This window comes from Globicephala melas, chromosome 7 (assembly GCF_963455315.2).
Source record: "Globicephala melas chromosome 7, mGloMel1.2, whole genome shotgun sequence".
NCBI lineage: Eukaryota > Metazoa > Chordata > Mammalia > Artiodactyla > Delphinidae > Globicephala > Globicephala melas.
In genome coordinates this window covers 70,116,746-70,143,143 of record NC_083320.1, presented here as the reverse complement: position 1 = coordinate 70,143,143, position 26,398 = coordinate 70,116,746, and the positions used below count along the sequence as shown (strand labels likewise).

Here is a 26,398-nt window from a genome sequence, read left to right as displayed (position 1 = left end):
TCTGAGGTCCCAGGGAGAAAAGCTCTTACGAGCCTTTTATGTTTCACCTCTCTTCTAAGTACATGAGGTCAGGCTCTGGAATCCAGCATAAACTTTAATATTACTAGGCTTCATCCTAGTGACCTCTGTAGGCCGTGAAGCAAAGACAACTATACTCAAATCTAGTCTTCACCTACTGTTTATAAATATACCGCTCAGGTCAAAAAGTGACTTCTTAAAACCTAAAAAAAGCCATTTATCAAATAAGCTTACTTTAAAATTTTGCTACATGAAAATGTGCTTAATCCAAATATAATTTGGGGTTTACAATTTCTGGATTTTTGTTAAAACGTCCTAGCTCTTCAAGTAAAGTATCTTTGCTTCAAAAGGAAGTCAAAGTTACAGCCACGGTGGTTTACAGAACATTTTCTGGTAGTCTTTGCTTTGTTTCAATATCTTGCCATGATTGGCTGTTGAAAGTTACAAAAAAGGAAGTCTTCAAGGCGGGGGATTTCTCAGTGGAAGTTCCCAGTTTAACTCAAGAGAGATCTCAGGACAGTTGGGGCGGCACTGCTAGAGACTCGAGGTAAAACTTCCAGACCCTGTAACTGCCTACTTTTTTAAAAGCAATAGTCTATGAAGGAAGCCTTGTAACCTGGAGAAGAGGTAATCAAAACTTTAGTAGTTCCTACCAATTCTCAAGCTAGCAAGGTGGCCTGGATGTCTTAAACTGAAGTGTTGCAGATTTGCTCTACAATTCCTTCTGCTAAGTGAGTAATTTATGACATGATTCAGTAATGCCTTTTATTCATTGCCACAGTTGGAAATTCAGCCTTTTAAAAATGGAGTCCCTAGCCAAGGCTAAAGGAAAACTTTTTAAACTGTGATCTTTTTGCATTCTTCTCAACTTTTAAGGTAGAATTTATGTCTTTATTTGAAATGATTTTTTTTAAGTTTATATCTGGAATATAGCCTTCTCCAGTGAGTGGTTTTTATAACATAAGACTTAAAAGATATATATTTAGCATAAGTTAAGTTGTATACCGCTTACTAGGTTGAAAAGTAAATACTGTATATATTCATACTTTTTTTGGTTAAATTTTTAAAGGTCAATTCTGGCCTGATCCAGTGTGTTCATTCAAACATTAACTCACATTTACTATTTTTCTATCTTCTAAGAAACACATGTTTATGAATATTTCTTTACAGTAAAGTATTAACCTTATAGAAAACTTGGCATTTCCTACCTTCGAACATTTAAATTTACACAATAATAGCAATCCAGTCTTATTCTATTATCAATTGGCCTTTATTTTCACAAAAAATGAATATTAAAGATAGTATAGTATATTCTCAAGAATAAGTAGATAGTTCAAAAAGATTAAACCTCAAGGATCATTACTATTGTTATATTAATAGCTGCCATTATTGAGTGTCTGCTACAGGGAAATGGTCACAGGATCTCCCAGCTTGTAAGTGGTAGAGCCAGAGCTTAACCATAAATCCACATCATTTCTTTTTCCATGGCTCTCTCTTACCACTGCCCTGCCTTCTTACAATACTGAAAAAGTGTTTTGAGTTATCTTATCTAAACTGCAAACGGATGGGGGGAAAATGACAATACTTGGTCAAGATCACAGAGAAGCCAAGTCATTCATAGAAGCTTAGAATTCATTCCTAGGTCTTCCTTGTCCTCACTTGCCCACCCCATCTCCTCACTCCCTCCAGGGCTCACTTCCACCTGGGCACAGGTGCACACATTAGTCTGCCTCCATGCAGAAGGGGGGACCTATGGCTGTATACCAGGTCTAACCTGACTGAAGTTCCTGCTAGCAGCCAACTAGAGCAACATCCAATTATTTCTCTTAAACACTTATGACAATGAGAGAGATGGCCAACTGGAAGATTTAAAATAAATATGTTAAATTCCTCCCCAAAAGAGCTGGTTGGAACTTCATGAAACTTACGCACTAATTTGAAGAAAATAATTATCCTTACAGGAGAGAACCTTACTGTCTGCAAACATTCTTTCTCTCCATGTGTTAAGGCCTCAGGAAACATAGGTTGGTTGTTTATTATAAAATGTATTCCAATATATTTTATCTTCTTCATGTGTGTCATAGGGATGCTATCTTGATAGGGGTATTATTTCCACTATATTTTCTAACTAATTACTGCTGACATTTAGGAAAGTTCTTGAAAACATAATTTTATCTTGCATCCAGTCATTATATTGATATTTTATTTATTTCTAAATTATTCTAAATTATTTTAGGTAATTCACATGCAAAGCCTAGATAGGAAGAATTTACTTTTGTCTTCTTTTTTCTTCTGGTGGTGACATTGGCCAGAACTTCTAGAACAGTGTTTAATAACAGAGGAGATTGCAGCCAACCTCATCATGTTCTCATCTCAGTGGGAATTTCCCTAGTGGTTAACATTAAGAATGACGTAGGCTGTTGGTTTGAGATAAACACATTAATCATAAAGACCAAATAACTACCAAATATGCTTCTAACCCTAGTTTGCTAAAAGTGTATCAAGACTTCATGGTAAACTATATTCATTGTCTTTTTGATATCATCAGAGACAGCTGTATGGTTTTTCTACTTTAAACTATATAGTGCCCTGTTGTTACACAATAGAGTAATTGTATTTTTTAAAAATTACGTGTTGTTAAAAATCATCCCTCGGTAATAAAAGTAGGTTTATAATTATGAAGTATATTTTGTTATTGCCCTGGTTAAGATAATAAATTGGTTGATCAAAGCAAACCAAACCCACACATTTCCTCATTTTCTCTTCAATCCACATGCTTAAACGCCTCTCCCCTATTATTTTGGCTTCACAATTCAGTTCACAACTCAGATTAACAGAAAAGAATGAAAACAATGTGGCATAGCCAAGGAACCCTATCAAGGCAGAGCAACCAACACTCAGACAAAGTAGCTGTTCCTACACATTGTGCAAAAAGCTTTCTCCCTATTTTAACACTGCTAGCTGCAGACCACAATTCAGTTACAACCAACAGTGGTGTGCAAAATGTGTGTCCAAATTGATTTATCTTACACCAATTTATATTAAGAAAATACATACAGAAAAAGAATTAATGAGAATTTTTGCATTCCTATTCATAAGTGAAATTCATCTGTATTTTAATTTTCTGATAAAAATACAAAACTCTCCATGTTCTAAAAAAATTTCGTGGGACTTATCGGCTCCTTGAAATGTTTAAAGAGCATATCTTAGCACTCTGTCCCTGACACGCACTTTTGGAAGTAATTCTTTAAAAGCTTTTCAACGTTTTCTATTGTTATTGATCTATTCAGGTTTTATGCCATTTTTTCGCACAGTTTAGGTTATTTGTTGTTTACAAATAAAATTTTATCAAAATTTTCAAATGTATTGGTATACATGGTATTGTAATTTTTACCATCTCCATAACCATATGGATAACCCTTTTCGTTATGTTTTCTCTCTCTTTTTTTCCTGATTGAACATGTCAAAGGGTTAGTCTCTTGGATGTATCTCATTTATGGTTAGCTCTTTTTTAAATAAATAGTTTTTGCTTTTATCTTTATTACTATTTTCTTACTGCCTTTCCTTCCTTTTAGATTATTTTACTTTTCCCTTCCTCAGTTTTAGATTTGGTTGCTTAGTTCATTTATTTTTTTTCTTTCTTATTTTGTAATGAAAGTATTTAAGGCTAGGAATTTTCTGAGTACCATTTTAACTGTTCTTACACATTTATATCATTTTCACATTATTTCATTATTATTTTATGTTTTTCTAACTGCAGTTTTATTTCCTCTCTGATCCAAGAGTTATTTAGAACAATAAAGGTTTTTCTTGTTTTTTGGATTTTTTTTACCTAACAGACTTTATTTTTTTCGAACAGTTTTAGATTTAGAGAAAAAAAGAGTAAACACTACAGAGAGTTCCCATGTACCACCCTGCCTCTTCCCCCGCACCCCTGCTCCCCAACATACTTTCCCCTGTAATTAACGTATTAGTATATGGTACATTTGTGACAATAGAGGAACAATATTGATACATTTTTATTAACTCAGTTTATAGTTTATTCAAATTTCCTTATTTTTTCCTTTTACAAAAATTGAGGTAAAATTCACATAACAAAGTTAAACATTATAAAGTGAACAATTTAGTGGTATTTAGTCCACTCACAGTGTTGTGCAACCACCACTTCTATCTAGCTTCAAAACATTTTTACCACCCCAAAAGGAAACCCTTTACCCATTAAGCAGTTGCTCTGCATTTCCTGCTCTCCTCAATCCCTGGCAACCACCAATCTGTGTCCTGTCTATATGAATATACCTATTCTGGGTATTTCACATAAGTGAAATCATATAACCTGTGACTTTTTCTGTCTGGCTTTTTTTCACTTAGCATAGTATTTTCAAGATATATCCATGTTGTAGCATATGTCAGTACTTCATTTCTTTTATGGCCAAGTAATATTCTGTTGTCTATGTATACACCATTTATTTATCCATTCATCTATTGATGGACAGGATAGTTGGGCTGTTTTTCACTTTTTGTCTATTGTAAACAGTGCTGCTATGACCATGCATTTACATTGTATGATTACCTATTTTCAATTCTTTTAAGTATATACCTCACGGTGGAATTGTGGGGTCACATTGTGGGCTAATTCTATGTTTAACTTTTTTTTTTCCTTTTCTTTTTTTTTTTTTTTTGTGGTACGCGGGCCTCTCACTGTTGTGGCCTCTCCCATTGCGGAGCACAGGCTCCGGATGCGCAGGCTCAGCGGCCATGGCTCACGGGCCCAGCTGCTCCGCGGCATGTGGGATCTTCCCAGACCGGGGCACGAACCCATGTCCCCTGCAACGGCAGGCGGACTCTCAACCACTGCGCCACCAGGGAAGTCCTATGTTTAACTTTTTAAGTAACTGCCAAATTGTTTTCCACAATGACTGAACCATTTTACATTCCCACCAGCAATGCATGAAAGTTCCAGTTTCTCCACATTCTTGCCAACACTTGTAATTTTCTGGGTTTTTTGTTTTGTTTTGTTTTTTGTTTTCTGTTTTTGGCTACGTTGGGTCTTCGTTGCTATGTGCAGGCTTTTCTCTAGTTGTGGCAAGCAGGGGTTACTCTTCGTTGCAGTGCACAGGCTTCTCATTGTGGTGGCTTCTCTTGCTACGGAGCACAGGCTCTAGGCGTGTGGGCTTCAGTAGTTGCAGCATGCGGGCTCAGTAGTTGCAGCACACAGGCTCAGTAGTTGTGGCAGGTGGGCCCTAGAGCGTGCAGGCTTTAGTAGTTGCAATGCATGGGCTCAGTAGTTGTGGCTCGCAGGTTGTAGAGCGCAAGCTCAGTAGTTGTGGCGCACAGGCTTAGTTGCTCCACAGCATGTGGGATCTTCCCAGACCAAGGATCAAACCCACGTTCCCTGCATTGGCAGGCGGATTCTTAACCAGGGATGTCCCCTTTCTGTTTTTTAAGTTATTATTATTATAGTCATCCTAATGGATGTTACATGATATCTCATTGCGGTTTTGATTTGCATTACCCTAATGACTAATGATGTCAAACATCCTTTCATGTGCTTTTTAGCCAACTGTATAGTCTCCTTGGAAAAATGTCTTCAAGTCCTTTACCCATTTTTTAATTGAGTTGTCCTTCTGTTGTTAGGCTAATATAATAAAAGAGTTCTTTATATATTCTGGATACACGACTCTTATGAAATACATAATTTGCAAACATTTTCTCCCATTCTACAGATTGCCTTTTGATAATGTCTTTCAATGCACAAAAGTTTATTTTCAAAAATTTTTAGAGTCCAATTTATTTTTTTCTTGATTGTATTTTTTTGTTTATGATTTTGGTATCATACCTAAGAATTCATTGCCAAATTCAAGGTCACAATGATTTACGTCTTTTCTAAGTTGTATAGTTTTAGCTCTTGTATTTAGATTACTTTTTCACTTTGAGTTAGTTTTTGTATATAATGTGAGATAGGGGTCCAGTTTTGTTATTTTCATTATGGATATCAGTTGCTCCAACATCATTTGTTGAAAAGACTGTTCTTTCTCCATTAAATGGTCTTTGTACTCTGCTCAAAATCAATTGGCCATAGATGTAAGGGTTTATTTCTGGACTCTCCATTCTATTCCTGTGGTCTATATGTCTATCTTTATGCTCTTATCACACTGTTTTGATTACTGTAGCTTTGTAATGAGTTTTGAAATGGGGAAGTGTGAGTCCTCCAACTCTTTTAATTTTTTCAATATTCCTTGGTTATTTAGGGCTCCTTGCAATTCTACATGAAACTGAAGATTGGCTTTTTCATTTCTGAAAAAAGTCATTGGAATTTTGATACAGATTACATTAAATCTGTAGATCATTTGGGGAGTATTGCCATTTTAACAATTTTAACTCTTCCAATTCATGAACACAGGATGTCTTCCCATTTATTTAGGTCTTCTTTCATTTTTTTCAGCAATATTTTGTAGTTTTCAGTGTACAAGTCATTTGCCTCTTTGGTTAAATTTATTCCTAGATATTTCATTCTTTTGGATGCTATTATAAATTAAGTTGTTTCCTTAATTTTCTTTTTGAATTGTTCATTGATAACATATTGAAACCAACTGATTTCTGAGTGTTGATCTTGTATCCTGCAACTTTGCTAAATTTATTTATTAGCTCTAGTAGCTTTCCTGTGGATTGTTTGGGATTTTCTACATGTAGGATAATGTCATTTGCAGATATAGTTTTACTTCTTCCTTTTTAATTTAGATGCCTTTTCTTTTTCTTGTTTAATTGCTCTTGCTAGAACTACCATGACAATGTTGAATAGCAGTAGTGAAAAAAAGCACCCTTGTTTTGTTCCTGATCTTAGGGACAAATCTTTCAGTCTTTCACCATTGAGTATGATGTTAGCTGTGGGTTTTTCATAAATTCAGAATGTCTTAATTTCTCCTTCATTTTTGAAGAATGGTTTTGCCGGATATAGAATTCTTGGTTGGCACCTATTTCTTTTTTTTCCCCAGCATTTTAAATATGTCATCCCACTGCCTTCTGGCCTCCATGATTCCAAAGTGAAATTGGCTGTTAATCTTACAGAGGATCCCTTGTAAATAAAGAGTTGCTTCTCTCTCGCTGCTTTCAAGATTCTCTCATTGTATTTGGCTTTCAACAGTTTGATTATAATGTGTCTCAGTGTGAATCTGAGTTTAGTCTACTTGAGTTCACTGAACTTCTTGAATGTACAGATTCAGTCTTTCATCAAATTGGGAAGTTTTCAACCATTATTTCTTTAAATATATTTTCTGCTCCTTTTCTCTCACCTCTCCTTCAGAACTTCCATAATGCATATTTTGGCTTACAAGATGATGTTTCATAGGCCTCTTAGGCTCTATGCACTTTTCTTTATTCTTTTTTCCTTTCTGTTCCTCTATCTAGATAGTTTCAATTGTCTTATAATCACATTCACTGACGCCTTCTGCCTGCTCAAATCTGTTGCCCCTCTAGTGACTTTTTCATTTCACTTATTGTACTATTCAGCTCCAGAGTTTCTATTTGGTTCCTTTTTACAATTTCTATCTCTTTATTGATAATGTTGTCTTGTTCATACAACATTTTCTGATTTCCTTTGGTTTTTTGGTCTACAGTTTCCTTTGGCTTTTTGGGCATATGTAAGACAATTGATTTAAAGTAAGAGATTTTCCTAGTAAGTACAATCTCTACACTTCCTTAGGGTGAACTTTTAAAGACATTTTAAATGATAATTCTGACTACTTACTTAAATTAAAAATCAACTGCATGTAGAACGACCTACTTAAGTTACAGATATTATCTATACAACATGGGTTTGAACTGCATGGGTCCACTAATACGTGGATTCTTTTCAATAAACATGTACTACACGATCTGCAGTTGGTTGAATCTGCAGTTACAGAACCATGGATATGGAGGGTTGACTGTAACATTATATGTGGATTTTCAACTGCATAGGGGGTTGGTGCCCCAACCCTCTCATTGTTCAAATGTCAACTGTATTAGCTAATATTTATTGAGTTCCTCCTATAATCCAGGCCCTGTTCATATATTATCTCACTGTACACATACACATACACACACAACTTTTTTTTTTTTTCTTTTGTGGTACACGGGCCTCTCACTATTGTGGCCTCTCCCGTTGCGAAGCACAGGCTCCAGACGCGCAGGCCCACCGGCCATGGCTCATGGGCCCAGCCGCTCCGCGGCATGTGGGACCCTCCCAGACCGGGGCACAAACCCGTGTCCCCTGCACCGGCAGGCGGGCTCTCAACCACTGCGCCACCAGGAAAGCCCCACACACAACTTTTGAGGCCAGTATTATTATAATCTATACTTGACAGGAGAAGAAACTGAAGCTCGGGGTTGGTCATATGGTTAGTAAATGACAATACCAACATATGACTGGGGCAATTCTAATGAGAACTCTCATTTATAGCCTGCTTGCATTAGCCTATGTCAGCTTGAGTTTGCCTTTGTGAGGGCAATGATCATCTAGGCCTCAGACTGTGTTACAAGTTTCTTTAATATTAGTTGTAATAGCCATCCTAACTTCAGAAACACACAAATATGTGTCTTGGAATTTCAAGTGTGAGGCATGTCATAAAGGGGAAAGGACAGGGTGAAATAGGAGCCCATAGTTCTAACCTGGAAGAGAAGTCAAGTGAGGCCCTGCTTTGAATCAGACCATTCAGCTGAGGCCTTAATAGACCAAGCAAAATGTGAGGGAAACATGTTCTAGTATGAGGAAAACACACTAGCAAACACCTGAAAAAGACAGAACACGGAGCATTTGAGGTGTTGAAAGAAGCCAGAAGAAGAGGCAGGATATGAGTCTGGAGAAGTAAGAAGAAACCTCATACTATGTTTAGAGTTTGGATTTTATTCTAAGGTTAATAGAAAGTGACTTTAGGTGCTAAAGGAACATAATAAAATTTAGAATTTGACAAGAGAAAAAGTTAGGAGAATAGTTAGGAGATTGTGTAGTAAATATGAATTTGATGATGGTCTGAACAAGGGGTGTCAGTAGAGTCAGAGTGTGACAGTGAGGACAGAGTTGACAATGAGAACAGAGTATATGCATGCAAAAACAATGTTGCAGAGGAGTGCTCACAAGAGTTACCTTATTGGATGAGTTTTACATCTTCATTACATGAGCAATGTTTTCCTTTCTTTCTCCTCTACTGAGGAGCATGAAAAAATGGAGAATTCTATGGTGGTCCAATGGTTAGGACTCCTCGCTCTCACTGCCAAGGGCCAGGGTTCAATCCCTGGTGGGGGAACTAAGATCCCACAAGCCATGAGGTGCGGCCAAAAACATAAACATAAACAATAAGCATATAATTTTTAATGGCTTTATTGGAGTATAATTGCTTTTAATTCTACTTGTCGTTATTTACCTTTATATTTTTTTAAAAATCTAAAATAATATATGTTCAATTATAATATCATTGTTAGAATGAGAGCCTATCATTTCCTTGTTTTCACATATAGAAGATAAGAAAATGAGTAAATTAGAACTTTCTCCTTCCTGCCACCTCTCTTCTACCCACTTGAGTTTTTGTTGCTATAATCAGGAAGTTTAGAACAAATTATTACTAAACTATTTATTTATATTTGGACCTTATATCTTAAAGATTATTTTTAATATTCTCATTATATTTGCAACAAGTTTTTACCTAATCCAATATTTAAATTATTTCAAATATTTACAGATATTTCTTTTATATCAGAATTTCACCTTTCTTAGTTTTTGCACTTTGATTCCCTTCTGACTAACTGAAGTGTATGTCCAGTTATTTCAGGACATAGGTGAAATATCTCTGAACTATAAGGTATCTAAGAATGTCTTAGTTTTCTTTTCCTATGAAAATGATAATTCGAGTGGGTATAGATTTTGTAAGTCAAATCTTTCTCAGGCTGCTGTACGTGTTATTCTATTCAGCTTCTGAAGTTTAATGTTGAAGTTAAGTCTATTTTTCATTTTTTTTCTTCCTTTGAAAATAGTTTCATTTTTTAATCTGTATTCTTATTGAATTTTTTCCATACTTTAGATTCAGAAAGCTTTCTCTCACCCCCTGATGACTAGACTAAGGCCTCTCCAATGTGTTTTTTGAGTACCCTATTCTTACCCTTATTGTTATGGTGTAATACCACATTGTATAGCAATTGCCTGTTTCTTGTATGCATATCATCCACAATAGACACTAAGTTCTTTTAAGGTAGAAATGTGACTTGGTAATCTTTGTAGCCCTAACTTTTAGCATATAGCAAGCACTCACAAAATGGTTCCTGAATAAATGAATGGATACATAATTTAACATTACAATCTTTATCAGGATAGGTCAAAATGTTGGGCTCTTTTCATTAATACATTTCAAGACTCACTGAGTTCTTTTCATCTCTGATTGTCTTATATCAAAGTATTACTTCGGATATATTCTGATATATCTTTAGTTGCTATTTCTGTTCCATTTACTCGGATCTCTTTTTCAGAAGTTGGAGCACTATCTTTCCACTATTACATTTAATGGTTTTCATCTATTTCTCCTTTCCATTCACATTTTGAGAGAGTTTTTCAAGCTTTTTCTCTAATCATTGATTTAACATTCTGCAGTATGGATTCCATTTTTTATTATGTTCAAATAATGTTTGAATTTTGATGTTGCATGTTCTGTGTCCTTACAGGCTTAACTTACCCAACTTTGTTTTTATTTCTCCCTTCTTGTCTTAGCTCAATATCATGCCTTAGATTTCAACTCTTGTATCACAGAAAATACAAATTGGATTCTTTCCACTTACTTATGCTTCTGGCAAACCATTTTCTAGAGTGTTCATTTTCTCAGGATTTGGGGGGACTTTGCTCTTCTTCCTTTGTGCAGCACAGTCTTTTCAAACGGATGCTTTATCTTGTATTACACTCATTAATACAAGTATATTATATCTTGTATTAAACTCATTCCAAGGTTTGTGTAGCCCTTACTAACCAGAAGTGTGGATTTTATTTGATTCTTCTCATTATCTTCCTGATTTCTACTAGCTCCTCAGCACAGATCTTGAGCTGGGAGACATAAAGACATGCATAGTTCACAGCTAACTTTTGGACCTAAAGCTAACATTTACCAACTTTGTCACTATGAATACTGGCCTGAGGCAGAGATCCCTCACCCTTATTGCCTAGTTGTTTTAATATGAAGAAGAGAATTCCTGGTTAATCAGGAAAAAATCATTGGTCTTTTCCTTGATACGAGCCATGTATGAAAAACTAAACTCCCAGAGAGTCAAACACACAGCTCTATCTGCCCAGGCCCTTCCATTATTTGCTTCACATATCCTTAGATACAGAGTATCACATCTGTCCACTCCCATTGGGATCATGTTGATATACTCCAAACCAGAACTCAAAAATATCAATAGATAATAAAAACATGTACTAATGGGGGACAATGAGGCAACAAGTTGTAAAATAGTACTTGAAGGTAACACATAGTAGTGGGGTTACTGTCCAATTCACTAGTAGGTGACATGAAGCAGATAGCTTTCTTACTATCCTTCAGGGTCACAGGTTTGCTCACCTTCAAACAACAAAGTTCATGTCCATTTCAGCCCTACAGTTCTTGCAAGTGGTGGAAAATCTTGTCAAATTCTGTCAGTAGGATGCTTATCAGCAGGGTTATAGCAACTCTGGAAGACTCAAGCCCAAGGTAGCAAGGCTTGGCAAGTGAGTGAGCACCTATTTCAGCCGAGTGCCCTGTACAGGGCACAGCCTCTCAGCCATATGCGCTGGGTCTGGTCATCAATCCTGCCTTTTGATGCTATTATGAGTTCTCATATTTTTCTGATTTTTCATTAGGCATTTAATTCAGAGACTCTGAGACAAAAACAGCTAGTCCAGATGTCATCCTAAATCAGAAGTCAACCAGATTCTATTAATAGTGATATTTCGCATCAAAGATTTGACTAAGACCATTGATGCATACCTGGCATTCCAAGTTAGTTGTAGTAAGTGTTTATACTGGCAGCTTTCCTTGTTTCTAGATTTATATTCAGAACTCTCAATAAAATATTAAGCAGTTTTGAAAACAGGTCCTGAAATGGTTTTAATAAAGCTGCAGTTCTCATTTTCATTCCACCCTACCCTCCAGTACTACTTGTTAACCTGAGGTATATAATAATATAAGGAAAATTAGAGTGAAATTATGTCAGTTTTAAAGAATTATTCCTCAAATGAATATCCCAACTCAATTCCTAACCTTAATAAAACATATTGTATGTCATTTCTAAAAAATTCATCATCATTATAAAAAAAGGAAAATGTTTGACACTGTTTTAGCACAAACTCATCCACTTACCCCAGCATTTATGCATGTTTCAGACATTGGAGCAGTATGCAGCCACTTCTCTTCATGACTACAACATCATGGGAGTGGAAAGAGATAAAAATATATAGTTAAGAAATGTGTGTTTAATTTTTTCTTTCCTTATTTAAAGTGTTTAGCACTTTCATATTTCAAAATGCTCATGAATTCAGTTTTAGATTCTGAGTGTATTATTAAATTCTACTATTTAAATTAGAAATAGTCAAAGTAGCTCCTTCAATTTGCTCAAAAGCAGTGCTGGATAAGTTAGACTTTGTTAAAATTAAATTTTTCTGCTCTGCAAAAGACACTGTAAAAAGAATGAAAAGACAAGCCACAGACTGGGAGAAAATATTTTCAAAAGATACATCTGATAAAGGCCTGTTATACAAAACATAAAAAGAACTCTTAAAATTCAACAATAAGAAAACAAACAACCCAATTTTAAAATAGGCCAAATACCTTAACAGATAATTCACAAAAGAAGATATACAGATTGCAAATAACCATGTGAATAGATGCTCCACATTATATGTCATCAGGGAAATGAAAATTAAAACACAATGAGATACCACTCCACTCCTATTTGAATGGTCAAAAGCCAGAACACTGACAACACCAAATGCTGATGAGGATGTGGAGCAAAAGGAACTCCCATTCATTGCTGGTGGGAATGCAAAATGGTACAGCCACTTTGGAAGACGCTTTGGCAGCTTGTTACAAAACTAAATATACTCTTGCTCTACAGCCCAACAATCACGCTCCTTGGTATTTACCCAAAGTAGTTGAAAATATGTGCACACAAAAACCTGTGCACTAATGTTTATAGCAGCTTTATTCAACTTGCCAAAAGTTGAAGCAACCAAGGTGTCCTTCAGTAGGCAAATGGATAAATAAACTGTGGTACATCCAGACAATGGAATATTATTCAGTGCTAACAAGAAATGATCTATCAAGCCATGAAAAGGCATGGAAGAAACTCAAATGCATATTACTAAGTGAAAGAAGCCAATCTGAAAAGGCTACCTACTGTATGATTCCAACAATATGACAATCTGGAAAAGGCAAAACTATGGAGACAGTAAAAAGATCAGTGGTTGTCAGAGATTAGGGAGAGGGAGAGATGAATAGGTGGATCATAGAGGATTTTTAGGGCAATGAAATTATTCTTGTATAGTATGATAGTATAATGATGGATACATGTCAGAGTGTATAGAGTATACTAGTATCCTCCAGTATACTGTAGTATAATACTATAATGATAGATACATGACATTATGCTTCTGTCCACACCCATCAAATGTACAACACCAAGAGTGAACCCTAATGGAAACTATGGACTTTGAATGATAATAGTATGTCAATGTAGGTTCATCAATTGTGACAAACGTATCACCCTGATGGGAAGTGTTGATGATGAAACAGTCTTATGCATGTTTCAGGGTAGGGAGTATGTGGTAAATCTCTGTATCTTCCTCTCACATTTACCGTGAACTTAAAGTTACTCTTAAAAATTCTTTTTTAAAATGTGCTGTACTGTCATGTTTAACTCAATTACTTATTACAAGAAAACTGTTCACTGGTCATAATGCTATACACAAGAAGTTTCTGTTGTTTTTTTTAAAAAAGGTTTTTAAATTATGTTTTGGCTTTGACTTTAAAAAATAAGCCCAATATTCAAGTTAACCAAGTAGAATACACTGCAATTTGGCAAGTTTTTAAATTCTTGGACTTACTGGCCTAAGGAAAGAAGTATAAACATCCATGATTCAGAAATGTAGGGAGAAACTGAGGCAGTCAGAACCCCATCCTTCTGCTCTAACAGAGAAAAGATACTATCCTAGGAGGAGCAAGATCCTGGACCTCCCTGGGAAGATAGTAGCTTCTAAGTTATATGGGACAGCATGACTAGAAAAAAGGAGCTCAAGATTCCAGGGCTAGCCTTGCAACTTTCAGGATGAATAAAGATTCTTGGATGGACTGAAGACCTGTCAAGGTATGGCTTAGCCAAGACCACTAGGACAGGAGTGTTACAGGAGTGTTCAGGAGTGTTCTCAACTTTGGAAATTTCATCAAGTCTATGGATATAGAGCTATGCTCTAGAGCAGGCTCTGCCTGACAACAATATACAGCACTCATGGTCATTTTAATCTTTACTATGAAATCACTATTTCAGCACCCTTAGTATGCTTGTGCTTGGTGATAAAGTCTTTTTCAAACACCATTAACCCTTGTCAGATATATGCAAAAATAGTGAGTTTTAAAAATAATGTTTAATTAAATAAATAGTAGGTCATCACCATGGAAGCTTCTGAAAGTGCTACATGCATTCACCCAGAACAGTTATGCTCCAGTCCATGTAGAGAGTCCCAGCCTTCAGTGCTCTCAGGAAGCTTCCACATGTGCTGTGGATTTGACTGCTCTTTTCCTGAAAGGAGTCCTCGGGATGACCTTGGTGGTGGGAAGGAGCCAGCATGACATGAGTGATTCCAGACAACACCTTTCATTTACAGAGCATTCTGAACTTTACCACGACTTTTGCTTACATTATGGATTGATTCTGCAACCATCCATCCAGTGATGTAGGTTATCATTGTCATTTGTCAGATTTTAGAGTATCAATGTTCAATAGGTTAAGCAACTTGCCTGAGGTAGTAGGTATTCGAGCTAAAACTTTTCTTGAGTTATCTGTCTAAACTTTCTATCTTGGAGAATATTCAAGCATGGATGGAAACGGAATAATGGGGAATCGTAAGTCATGGGAAATGTTAAAGGTCTACTTGCATGTAGCAATCATTCAACTTTAACAAGTACTTTTAATGAAAGGTGTTACTAGTTGGGGGAAAACCAAATGTGTGTGTGTGTGTGTGTGTGTGTAATTTTTCTCAGAGTGTGGAGCTTAATCACCTTAATCACATTCATATAGGGATATGTTGAAAATTCGGGTTCCTGGGCTTCACCCCAGTTGCTCTGAACTCTGGGAATCTCTAGGGGTGAATCTACATCTTTAACAAGCCTCTCAGGTGATTCTTGCGTAATTCTCAGGTGATTCTCAGCTCACACACTGGGTGATGCTAGACCCTGTTATTTGTTGTTTGGCAAAAAGCTAGCCAACACACTCAGGTGACCTTTAAACTTGACATTGTATGCCTTTCCGTGGCTGTGGTTTTCCCTGCGAGGAGGGGCGGGGCTGCGCTGGGCGGGGCTTGGATGAGCGGGGCTTGGCTTGGATGAGGGGCGAGAGTGGGCGGGGCGGGGAGGGGCGGGGCCGGAGAGGCCAGGCCTGGAGAGGTAGAGGGTGAGGGGTTAATGCTCCGCGCGCAGGCGCTGCCCTCTGAACTGGAACGGAAAACAACTTCCGGTTGGAGTCACTCTGCCGGGCGCCGGCGACCCGCGGTGTGAGAGAGCGGCGCGGAAGCCCTGAACTGTGAGTAAGAAACTTCGTGAGCTAGTTGGTGTGTCCGAAGCCGTCGGGCACGGCGACAGAGAACTTGTGTGTGTGAGCGACGCTGGCCGTATGGGCGCCGCAGGGAGAGAAGCCGAGGAGCTGCAGAGACAACCAGTTCTCAGAGTGGGGAGGGACTTAGTGCGAGAGAAACCACCTGGGTCCCCATCCCCGAGCGGACCAGGGAGGGGCTTTCCGGGCCCGCGACGTCAGCGCAGCAACGACGGACCCCGCTGCGACGGCAGCAGGGGAGGGATCCTGCCCGACTCCGCGTCGGCTGCTCTCGGTGACTTGACTTCTTGGCTAGCCACCGGGGAGGCAGGGTTTGCGATATCAGGGTGAGCAGTGGACCCCGCCTGGAGGTCCCAGCCTCCTTTGAGGACGCGGGCAGCCTTGCAGAAGCTAGTACTATCGTTGTTACTCTTCCGAAAACTTCGTCGGTTCTTTCTGTTGTTTTTCCCCCAAGATTATTGCACAGTTTTGCTCTCAGCTTTCCTGTGGGGTGTTATCATAGCCTTGTCAATGAGAAGTTGGGTAACTTCCCGGAGGGTCACGGAGAGAATAGATGGCTGAGGCGGAAAGAGCAGAAGCAAACCCTGCCCCCAGTGGGAACCGGGCGTTAGGTGGAATCCCCAGCGCGGCGTAAACTGACTAGCGACGAGTTACGGGTGTCACAAGCTGTGCTTGTCACGAAGTGAAGAAAGAAGGGGGAAGACACTCAAACCAAAGAGTCTTTGTGTCTCTTATTATGCTGTAACAAGCAGAAGTAGAGCAGCCTTTGCTATGTCAAGTGTCATTTATCTCACAGATTCATTTGACAAGTTATATCTTAAGAGAGAAACCGGTAGTAAAGGAAGTGAAATGACATGAAAGTGAAGGAAAATAACGTGATCTGCTTCCCTACCACGGTTGGAATACACATTTCAAACGAGAGGTAGCAGAGAAGCAAGCTCTGTATTCTGCTGAAAAATTATTTTGCCCCTCTCATTAGGGAGGGGAGGAGAACCCTAAAGTGATAGTCATGCATAAAGCAGAAAATGTAACTCCTTCACAGCCCTCTCCCCAACCACAGGTACTCCAACGTCTTCCACATCTCTCATGTGTATGTAAACATGTTGTTTCGCTTTCTTATGAAAATGAGATTATGTATGCATACAGTTCTATTATCTGGTTTTTCAGATGAAAAATATATAGTGGAAATCTTACCACATGTAGCTCTACTTTATCTTAATGTCAGCATGGTATTCCTTTGCCTGGATGTACCATATGTAGTTAGCCATTTCTTGATATTGCCTGTCTATATATTTTGCTCTTGTTCTACAAAATTATCTGTATTTCATTAGGATACAGATATATTAATCCTCTGTGAATTATATGGCAAATATTTTCAAGAACTATCAGTCTTTGGTTTAAATGCCCAGGTTTTGTATCGCTTAAGAATGCTGTCCTTACTCAAAAATTATTAAAATATTTTCCTGTATTGTCTGTTAATTCTTTTTATAGTTTTGTATGCTTTACTCATTAAAACATATGAAAATTATTTTTGTACATTGTATAAGATAGGGTTTAGCCATTTTCCCTGAAATCATTTGCTGAAATCAATTCTTTCCCAACTGACTAGAAATACTACCTTAATATAGTAAATTTCCACCTGTACATGAGTCTTCTTTTTTTTTGGATTCTTCTGTTGCTGTGTTCTATTTGCCTCTTCCTATACAAATACCAATCTCTTTGATTAGGCACTTTTTAGTAATTCATAAAGCAAGTCCCTCTTCATTTGCCTTTTTCAAAATATCCTTGGTGATTGCGTTCTCTTCTCAGGTAAAATTTAAAGTAAACTGTTTATGTTTCATTAAAACGTAACTTTTGGGGGGGGATTTTAGCCATCCAGTAATATTTTGTGACTGGTATGTAGATAATTTATATATCTGGCCAACTTTCTAAACTTATTGTAATAAATTTTTTCTCTTGAATTTTAGGGAAACAGTCATCTAAATATAATCTTATCTCCTTCCTTATACTTCTTTCTTTCTTTGGTTTAATAAATTTCTAGCTTCTCCAGAACAGTGGTGTATAATAACATTGATTCAGGCCATCCTTATCATATTTCTTAGTTTGTGGATGTTTTTACTGTGTCATCATTAAATATGAATTTTAGAGTAAATTTCAAATAATTTTATTTATCAAGGAAGTGTCTTTAATATTTCTAGCTACTGGGATTTTTGCAGGGAATGGATTTTGGATTGTGTCTGAAGTTGGGTTTTTTTGTTTTTGTTTTTTCTTTTGGTCTGTTTGCATTGGCTAGCACTTGGAGAACAGTTTTAACTAACAGATGTTGAATGTTCATTTGGTCTGTATATTTCTTGTTGTCAAGATGATGTCTTTTCATTACTACTTACTAAACATTTTTATCAGGAGTAGAAGTTGAGTTTTGTCATACGGCATTTTGGCATCTATCATGGCCTATCATGTGCTTTTCTTCCTTGACCTATTAGAATGGAAAATTGTTTTAGTAGATTTTTGGGGGTTTTGTTGTTGTTGTTTTGTTTGTTTGTTTTTTAATTTTTATTAGAGTATAGTTGATTTACAATGTTATGTTAGCTTCAGGTGTACAGCAAAGTGAATCAGTTATACATATACATATATCCACTTTTTTTTTTTAGATTCTTTTCCCATATGGGCCATTACAGAGTATTGAGTAGAGTTCCCTGTGCTATACAGCAAGTTCTTATTAGTTATCTATTTTATATATAGTAGTGTGTATATGTGAATCCCAATCTCCCAATTTATCCCTCCCCGCCTTTCCCCCTTGGTAGCCATAAGTTTGTTTTCTGCATCTGTGACTCTACTTCTGTTTTGTAAATAAGTTCATTTTTACCCTTGATTTCTACTTTTTGAACCAACCTTACACTTGGTCATTGTGTAATATTTAAGCATATAGGTTTCTTTTCGGTCACATTTTTATTTAAAATCAGTAATTGAGTTTCATCTATAGTTATCTTTTTACTGTTATCTTTGGCAGAGTTTGATAGCAAGGCTATGCTGATTTTCTAAAAAGAATTGAGAAGAGTTCCTTCTTTCTCTGCTCTGAGGTAGTTTAAATACAGCTTAAGAGCTCTCTATTTGAAGGTCTGAAAGAATTCACTCATGAACCCATCTGAAAGTACAGTGGACCCTTGAATAACACTTGGGGGTTAGGGGTGCCAAGCCTACCAGCAGTTGAAAATCTGCATGTAATTTATAGTCAGCCCTCCGTGTCTGAGGTTCTGCATCCTCAGATTCAACCAACTTCAGATAGTATAGTACTGTAGTATATATTTAGTGGGAAAAAAATTCACCTGTAAGTGTATCCATGCAGTTGAAACCCATGTTGTTCAAGGGTCAATTGTACATTGTTCTTAAAAACAGCAATAATATTCAGCAAAAAGGTCCAGAACTTTAAAAGGTCCAGAACTTTAAAAGGCGAACAAACAAAAACTCCTTAGAGTAAATCCTTGTAAAAGAAAGGGTGTGAAACACCAATAATGTCAAGAAAGAAGAACTGCTGTACTGATCCTGGTTATTTTTGTCCCCCACCTTTTTTTTTCCCCCCCTGTTCTGGGAAAATGCTGTAGGTAGACTGAGGCTGATAATAAAGTGTTTTACTGTTTTTTCTCTTCTCTACTCCAGTTTATGAAGGAAGGAGTGTTGCTTCTACATGGGCAAGCTCTTCTATGCCCTGAAAGAAACCAGGAGGGATACTCAACTGAGAAAGCATCAGTTTCACTTTGTTGTCATCAGCTTCCCAATTTTGCCAGGAAATTTCTTGCTTTAGAGGTAGTAACCAAGCTGACATTCTACTCTAGCCAAATCCCATAGGGGAGTTTCAAAAGGAGTGGTTGAGAACATATGCAAGCTCAGCATGCTTTTACTTATTTAATTTGAAGTGAAAATCAGTAGCACCGTCTAGGTATGTACATGGCCTCTGCACACACGTAAGAACAGGGCTGGCTTCTAAGGAATACAAACCATCCAACCAGAGCCCACCGTTTTACTCAGCTAATGGTTTACTGTTAATATGTGGATAGTATTGTATTATGTAATCTTTGGTAGAGTTACTAACTTTTATAAATGATTATTTTAAATATTTTTTGATTACTTTCAAGACTATTACCTTAGATAATGGAGTTTAGCAGTGTACATCTGTGAACTGTGGAGGAGACTTCAAGACACTCGTAAGTGTTATTTACAGAAGAATACAGGCATTATGTCAATGCTTGGATATTTGAGTATCTTAAATTATCATCTATTAATCTAGAACAGATAATTATTGGCATAATTTGGGGGGCATGCCCTAAATAAATAAAGACTTGCATGTTTTTTAAAAGCATACCTATTATCTGTAAGGAAATGGTGAAAAATAGATAGCCTGTTGATGTAAAACTTCACTATTCTAACTACAGTTGATCCTTGAACAACACAGGGGTTAGGCATGCCAACCCTCTGCTCAGCTGAAAATCTGCATATATTTTACAGTCAGCCTTCTGTATCTAAGGTTCCTCCGTATCTGTGGTTCCACCATACTGGCAGTTCCACATCCAGGAATTCAACCAACCACAACTGAGCAATGCAGTGTTTATGTTTACCTTAGATGGGTAGAACATCACATGCCTAATTTCCTTTTTGGTGTTAATACTATTTAGTTTTGCACTTCAACCCATAGAATTTGATAAACAGTTTGAGAGAGGTCCTACTGGAGATAAAAAAGGAAATGAGGCAAAGCTGAGACTCATGGGTGTGGTCTTTGGCTATAACGTCTTCTTTTAACTCTTAGAAGATAGCACAAAAAGTTTCACCAAGTTTTAACATCCAGCAAAGTGGAGAACCTGGTCTGGGGAGCTTTTGGTTTGATCAGTGGGATTGTCTTACCTTGTTTATCCTGATGCATTTAGCAATCCAGCTTATGAAAAAAATACGATATCCGAATTCTGACACTACTGGATCTATGATATTTAAGTTTCTATTACTTTAGCTGCCTGATTGGAACATAGTAACAGTGTAGTGCAGTGTGCTATGGGTATATCCATAACCGAAGTTTACAACCTGGAAAGTGAGAACAGAAATGCAAGCTGTCATTTTGGGGAATTGGCTGCTTGTGTTATGGAACTTTCTTAAAAGTGGGAAATGATCGTAAGTAAATGTCAGGAGTGACAGTTCTCTTCCATTTCCTCTCTTCAGGCAAGGAAAACATACATACTTTTTAAGTGTCTTTAAAGGTTTCCCTTAACCATCTAAGACAGAGGATGTTATTTTATTTATGTGTATATACTACATTGTTGACTTATTTTCTGCTTTTTGCTTCTGTTGCTTTGTGTGAGTGAGGAGGCAAACATAGAGCTAAGATAGAGAAAAGACAGGATGTATCTCACTTATTCACCTCTTCGTTTGCTAAGATGGCAACTTTTCTGAGATAGAATATGAACTCTTATTATTATTCATACCCCGAGGGGTTGGGAAAAGCAGGTGACTTTCTTTTCTAGGGCAGAGTGGAAGACGTCATATTTACTCTATGTGATCCTTCCCCCATCCTGAAGCTTCTGTAGATTTGAACTGGCATCTTACCACAAGTGTGAACCCTGGTAGAATACTTACCCAGAAGCAGAATAGTCTCAGCAGTGGGGGAAACCCAGCAGAGGACCTTTTTCTACTTACTAAATCACCCACACTTGTCTCTACTTGTCCACAAAAAGTAGACTTGTTAAAGATTTATAAATCATTTTAGGGGTGGAGGTGGTGGAAATCTACCTTTAGGCCTGTGATTCTTTTCAAACTTGAAATCCCAATGTATATAACTAATCACAGTTGAGCTGCTCTGGTTGAACTGGGCAATTGGTGGTAGACCATTGTTTGGCTCATACACCTGCAGCCTCAATGGAGCTCCAAAAGCACCACTACTTTCTTTGATTATTACTTTTTATTCAGGATTGGTTAGATATCATTTGGTATCATAATGCTGGTTGTCAAAGACAACAGGCTTAAGATATTTTTATCTATAAAATAAGGGAAGAAATGTTTGTTTAAAAAGAAGGAGGGGGACTTCCCTGGTGGCACAGTGCTTAAGAATCTGCCTGCCAATGCAGGGGACATGGGTTCAAGCCCTGGTCCGGGAAAATCCCACATGCCACAGAGCAACTAAGCCCATGTGCCACAACTACTGAGCCTGTGCTCTAGAGCTCACGAGCCACAACTACTGAGCCCGCATGCCACAACTACTGAAGCCCGGGTACCTAGAGCCCATGCTCCACAACAAGAGAAGCCACCACAATGAGAAGCCTGTGCATCTCAACAAAGAGTAGCCCCCGCTCGCCACAGCTAGAGAAAGCCTGCGCGCAGCAACGAAGACCCAATGCAACTAAAAATAAATAAATAAACAAACAAGAAGAAGGAGGGTGGGAGGAGTTAGAGTACCACTTGAGAAAATTTAACATCCAGATAGTAGGAGTCATAGAAAGGGACACAGAAGGAATGAAATTGCTCAAAAAGTTATTTAAGAAAATTTGCGAGAACTGAAGGGTGAACTTCCACGTGGGTTAAGTACAAGATCAGAAATCAAAATGGCTCTGGACTTCAACAAAAACAAAAGGGAGCATAGTAAAACTTACAAAACTCTGAGGAAAAATTACTTCCAACCTAGAACTTTTAACCTGGCAAACTGTCCTTTAAATCTGAGGGTAAAGATATTTTCCATTATGAAGGGTCTCAAAAAATTTACTTTGCAGGCACTTTATCAGGAAGCTACTAGAGGGCTTACTCCACCAAATTGGGGAGTAAAACAAGAAGGATGAAGATTTGGGATACTGAAAATGAGGGATTCAGCTAGAGAGAGAGGTGAATAAAGGGAATCATCAAATTCAAGTTGAAAGAAAGTCTCAAGATGAAGGCTTTCCTCTAGGCATAGAAATCAACAAATCTAGACTTGAGCAAGTCAGAAAGGTCAAGGAGAGATTCTTCTAGGAAGATGAAATTGATAGAATAATTGAAGTGTCTCAGTGGATTGAGGAGTTGTAGTAATGATAATAAGAAATGAAACAAACAAGAAATTTTTTCAGGAAAAATGTTTTTCAGGAAAGGAAAAGGAGCCATAGTATATTATATGGCTCAGCAGTGAATAGCATTACGTAGTCATAAGAAAGTTAAAGTAGAATGCAAATCTAACCAAAAAATAGGATATAACTATATGAGGAGAATGGAGAGAATATAAAGGGAGGGGAGATTTTAAAGAGAGCTGAATCCTTATTTTGCATAGTGGGAAGACAAGTAAAACTGAAAACTCAGTAGTGGCAATATTAACATGTTATTTAGAGATACAGAGATAATACCAAAAAGAATCAACCAAAAGGGACTTCACTGGTGGCGCAGTGGTTAAGAATCCACCTCCCAATGCAGGGGACACGGGTTCGAGCCCTGGTCAGGGAAGATCCCACATGCCGCGGAGCAACTAAGCCCGTGCACCACAACTACTGAGCCTGCACTCTAGAGCCCGCGTGCCACAACTACTGAGCCCACGTGCCACAACTACTGAAGCCCACGTGCCACAACTACTGAAGCCCACACTCCTAGAGCCCGTGCTCCACAACAAGAGAAGCCACTGCAATGAGAAGCCTGTTCACCACAACGAAGAGTAGCCCCTGCTCGCTGCAACTAGAGAAAGCCCGTGTGCAGCAACGAAGAGCTGACACAGCCAAAAATTAAAAATAAAATAAAAATAAATTTATAAAAAAAAAAAAAGAGGAATCAACCAAAAGAGCTGAAAATTGTTGCCAAGGTGAAGCAGGAAATGGGAAGGGAGGAGAGTAAGGTACTACTGTTTTTCTTAAACCTTATAAAGTTATTTTACTCATTAAAATGTAGATGTGTTATGCTTTGATTAAAAATAAAATAAAAACTAAATTAGGGTGAAAAGAGCTAGGATGTTGGACTTTCACATCAAAGAGACCTGGATTTATCTGGGTCTTCCATTTTCTCATTCGTTGAACTCAGGCAACGTATTTAACCTTTTGAAGCTCAGTTTCCTTATCTGGAAAGGGAACATTAAAATAAGGTAGTTTATGTAAAGTAGCAAGCAGTTTTTACCTCAGCAGGTGTCAGTCTCTACCCCGTCCCTAAGGTTTCCCAGGAGGAAATAGGGAACCACCACCACTGTTGGGAAGCTTCCCATTCAATTATAAGACTAAGATTGTCCTTCTGGTTCATAGCTGTGTGCCTATTCAGATTGAAGGCATGGCACTGGGATCTATGCCCTTTCTAAACTATCTGTAGATAGTTAGAGAATTTAAATAGAATTGAGATGATTTAGAGTATTGGTAGGGGTAGAATCAAGTTATAAGGACTGCTTGGTGGGAGAACTCTGGTCACACTCAGATTTCTCTTTCAGCATGAACTTCAGTGCAAATGCCATTAATGGTGTCTCTTCCATTAATAGAGAAAACAGTTGTCACATAGACTGATGAACTGTGGGAATTTCATGGAACCAAGATCAACAAGAGTGCTGTTGCTCTGGACCATCTGCCAAAGTATCAAAATACCTTTTTTTTTTTTTTAAGAACATCTACCTTAGCAACTGCTATTTTTGTTTCTCAATTCTATACACTTCTTTTGGAACAGTTCATAAAGCAGATCACTGTGGAACAGAAGGACACTTTATGAAAGCCTATTTCCCCGCCTTGGTGCCTATTTGTGTAGTGTTTTACAGAGTACAGTGCTTTCCCAGTTATGACTTGATCCCCTATGGCAGTGATTCTAAATCTTTCACACTTGCTTCTCCCTCTTCCTCCCCTCACCGCCCCCTCTCCACCAAAAAAAATTATGATCCAAGAAGTCTTGGACAGGGGTGGCTGATCTGTTTTTTGAAACTGCCCTGGATTATTCTAATGTACTGACAGGTTGGGAACCCATGTCCTACAGCATGCTGTACCCCAGACATTCTAAACTGGGACAGATGAGGGAACCGAGGTCCACAGAAAGGCTACAGCTTATTTACTCTCACCCATCAACAAGCATATCTAGACTGGACATGTTTTCTGCACTTCAACTCTGATTCTATCTTTGGTTGACTAGGCTTTTTAATTTTGATTCTCTAACTTGTATTAAGAGAGAAATTAACACATTTTACACAAGATGTGGTCTCAGTTAAAAATAAGATTTGGAATCTTATTTTATAGCATCTTTTTAATTTTTTCCAGATGCAAAAGGAAATGAAACAGAATCAAATTTTTTAATAAACTCTTGCTCCTCCACAGTAGGGTAGCATAACAAGCTAGACTTAACTAGATCTGAATATTCACATTTGGGATCTGGGACTTAACTAGATCTGAATATTCACGTTTGAGGAAAACTGGAGTGGCCCTGAAAAGAGTAGAGATTTGGGTAATTTTGGCACAGAGGCAGGTTTGAGAAGTTGGTTTGTCAGGCTACCCAGGGATTTTTAGTCCTGTCTTCAGGAGTATTCAACAGTAGGAGTAAGAAAGTGTGTTGCATGGTATAAAAATACTGTATCTGGTTTTAAACTTCTATCATATTATACATTTAAAGTCACAACCTAAACATCTTGGGAATGACTAGGAATGGAGATCTGGATATCTCTGAAACCTTATTTATTTTCTCACTGGAGTTCTCTCAGTTACTTCTAATAAGACAAGTTGTGACTTGCAAACATTTGCCCAGCAGCCTCTAGGTGTCCTCAGGGAAATTAAAAGCAGCGGTATGAAGAGCCGTAGAGTTCTGTGCTGGTAATTAAGAGCACAGAGTACAGCTTATAATTATGTAGGCTTTTGCCTGTTCCCATTTATCATTGGCAATATTCTCAAGGCTAAATGACTGTTCAGCGATTTCAACTGCGATTTAAGAGAAAATAGACCTTTTTGTGAAAAGGTCCTCTGTCTCCTGAAGTTTCATTCTCTTTTCATAGAAGAGCTCTCTCCTTTCGTAGTGGTTATGATTTAGTAAATGACTCAGAGATGCTGGAGGGGCCCCTAATCTGTTAACTCATGAGATTTTAACTACTTCTTTTTCAAAAACAACTTTTCCCTTTATGAATCTGGTGCAACCTGTGTCATCTCTTCTGGTTGGCGGGACCTTTTTAAGATTACTGAAAATATTTTTTCACACTTTTTAAATTAAAACCAGAAGATAGGTACAAATGTTCTACTCTTGTGAAAGATCATTAATAATACTATTTCATTATCATAAATTTGGTAGAGTAGAAGAGAGAGACTTAAGAAAAATAACACATTCACTCTACCAGAAAGTTATTTTTCTTGTTATTTAACACTGTATAAATGTTAACAGAACAGAACGTTAGATAACATTCCTGTTTGGCTAATAATCTCTTCATATAAGGTAACAGACTTATACTAAAATGCCTTACTATTTTATGCATATCCTAGTTTTCCTTCTGACGTTGTCCAGTGGGCCTATCCTCTTTTTTGGTTTATATTTGGGAGAAAAAAAGTGTGCATCTTGTGATACAAAGTGGTACGATAACAAGTATTGCTTCTTTCTCCCTCCACTGTTTTCTTTTAAAAAATGTAAGGGGTTTGTT

General features: G+C 37.5%; 1 protein-coding gene across 7 annotated transcripts in view; it reads left to right on the top strand.

Moving 5' to 3' along the window:
- The first annotated feature begins 524 nt into the window (after window positions 1–524).
- The window catches only part of TANK (TRAF family member associated NFKB activator), an 87,893-nt gene continuing 62,019 nt past the window's right edge, over window positions 525–26,398 (top strand). Inside the window, exon 1 of one of the 7 annotated variants that reach the window (XM_070045968.1) lies at window positions 525–565. Coding sequence is in view for 1 of the 7 variants with exons in the window: in XM_060302363.2 (XP_060158346.1) it covers window positions 15,892–16,157 (266 nt within the window). In the remaining 6 variants the exon portion in view is untranslated. Of the gene's footprint in view, window positions 750–15,669; window positions 15,802–15,822; window positions 16,158–16,251; window positions 16,922–26,398 lie in introns of those variants that run through there. The other 6 variants (XM_070045966.1, XM_070045965.1, XM_070045964.1 and 3 more) reach the window with 6 other exon arrangements.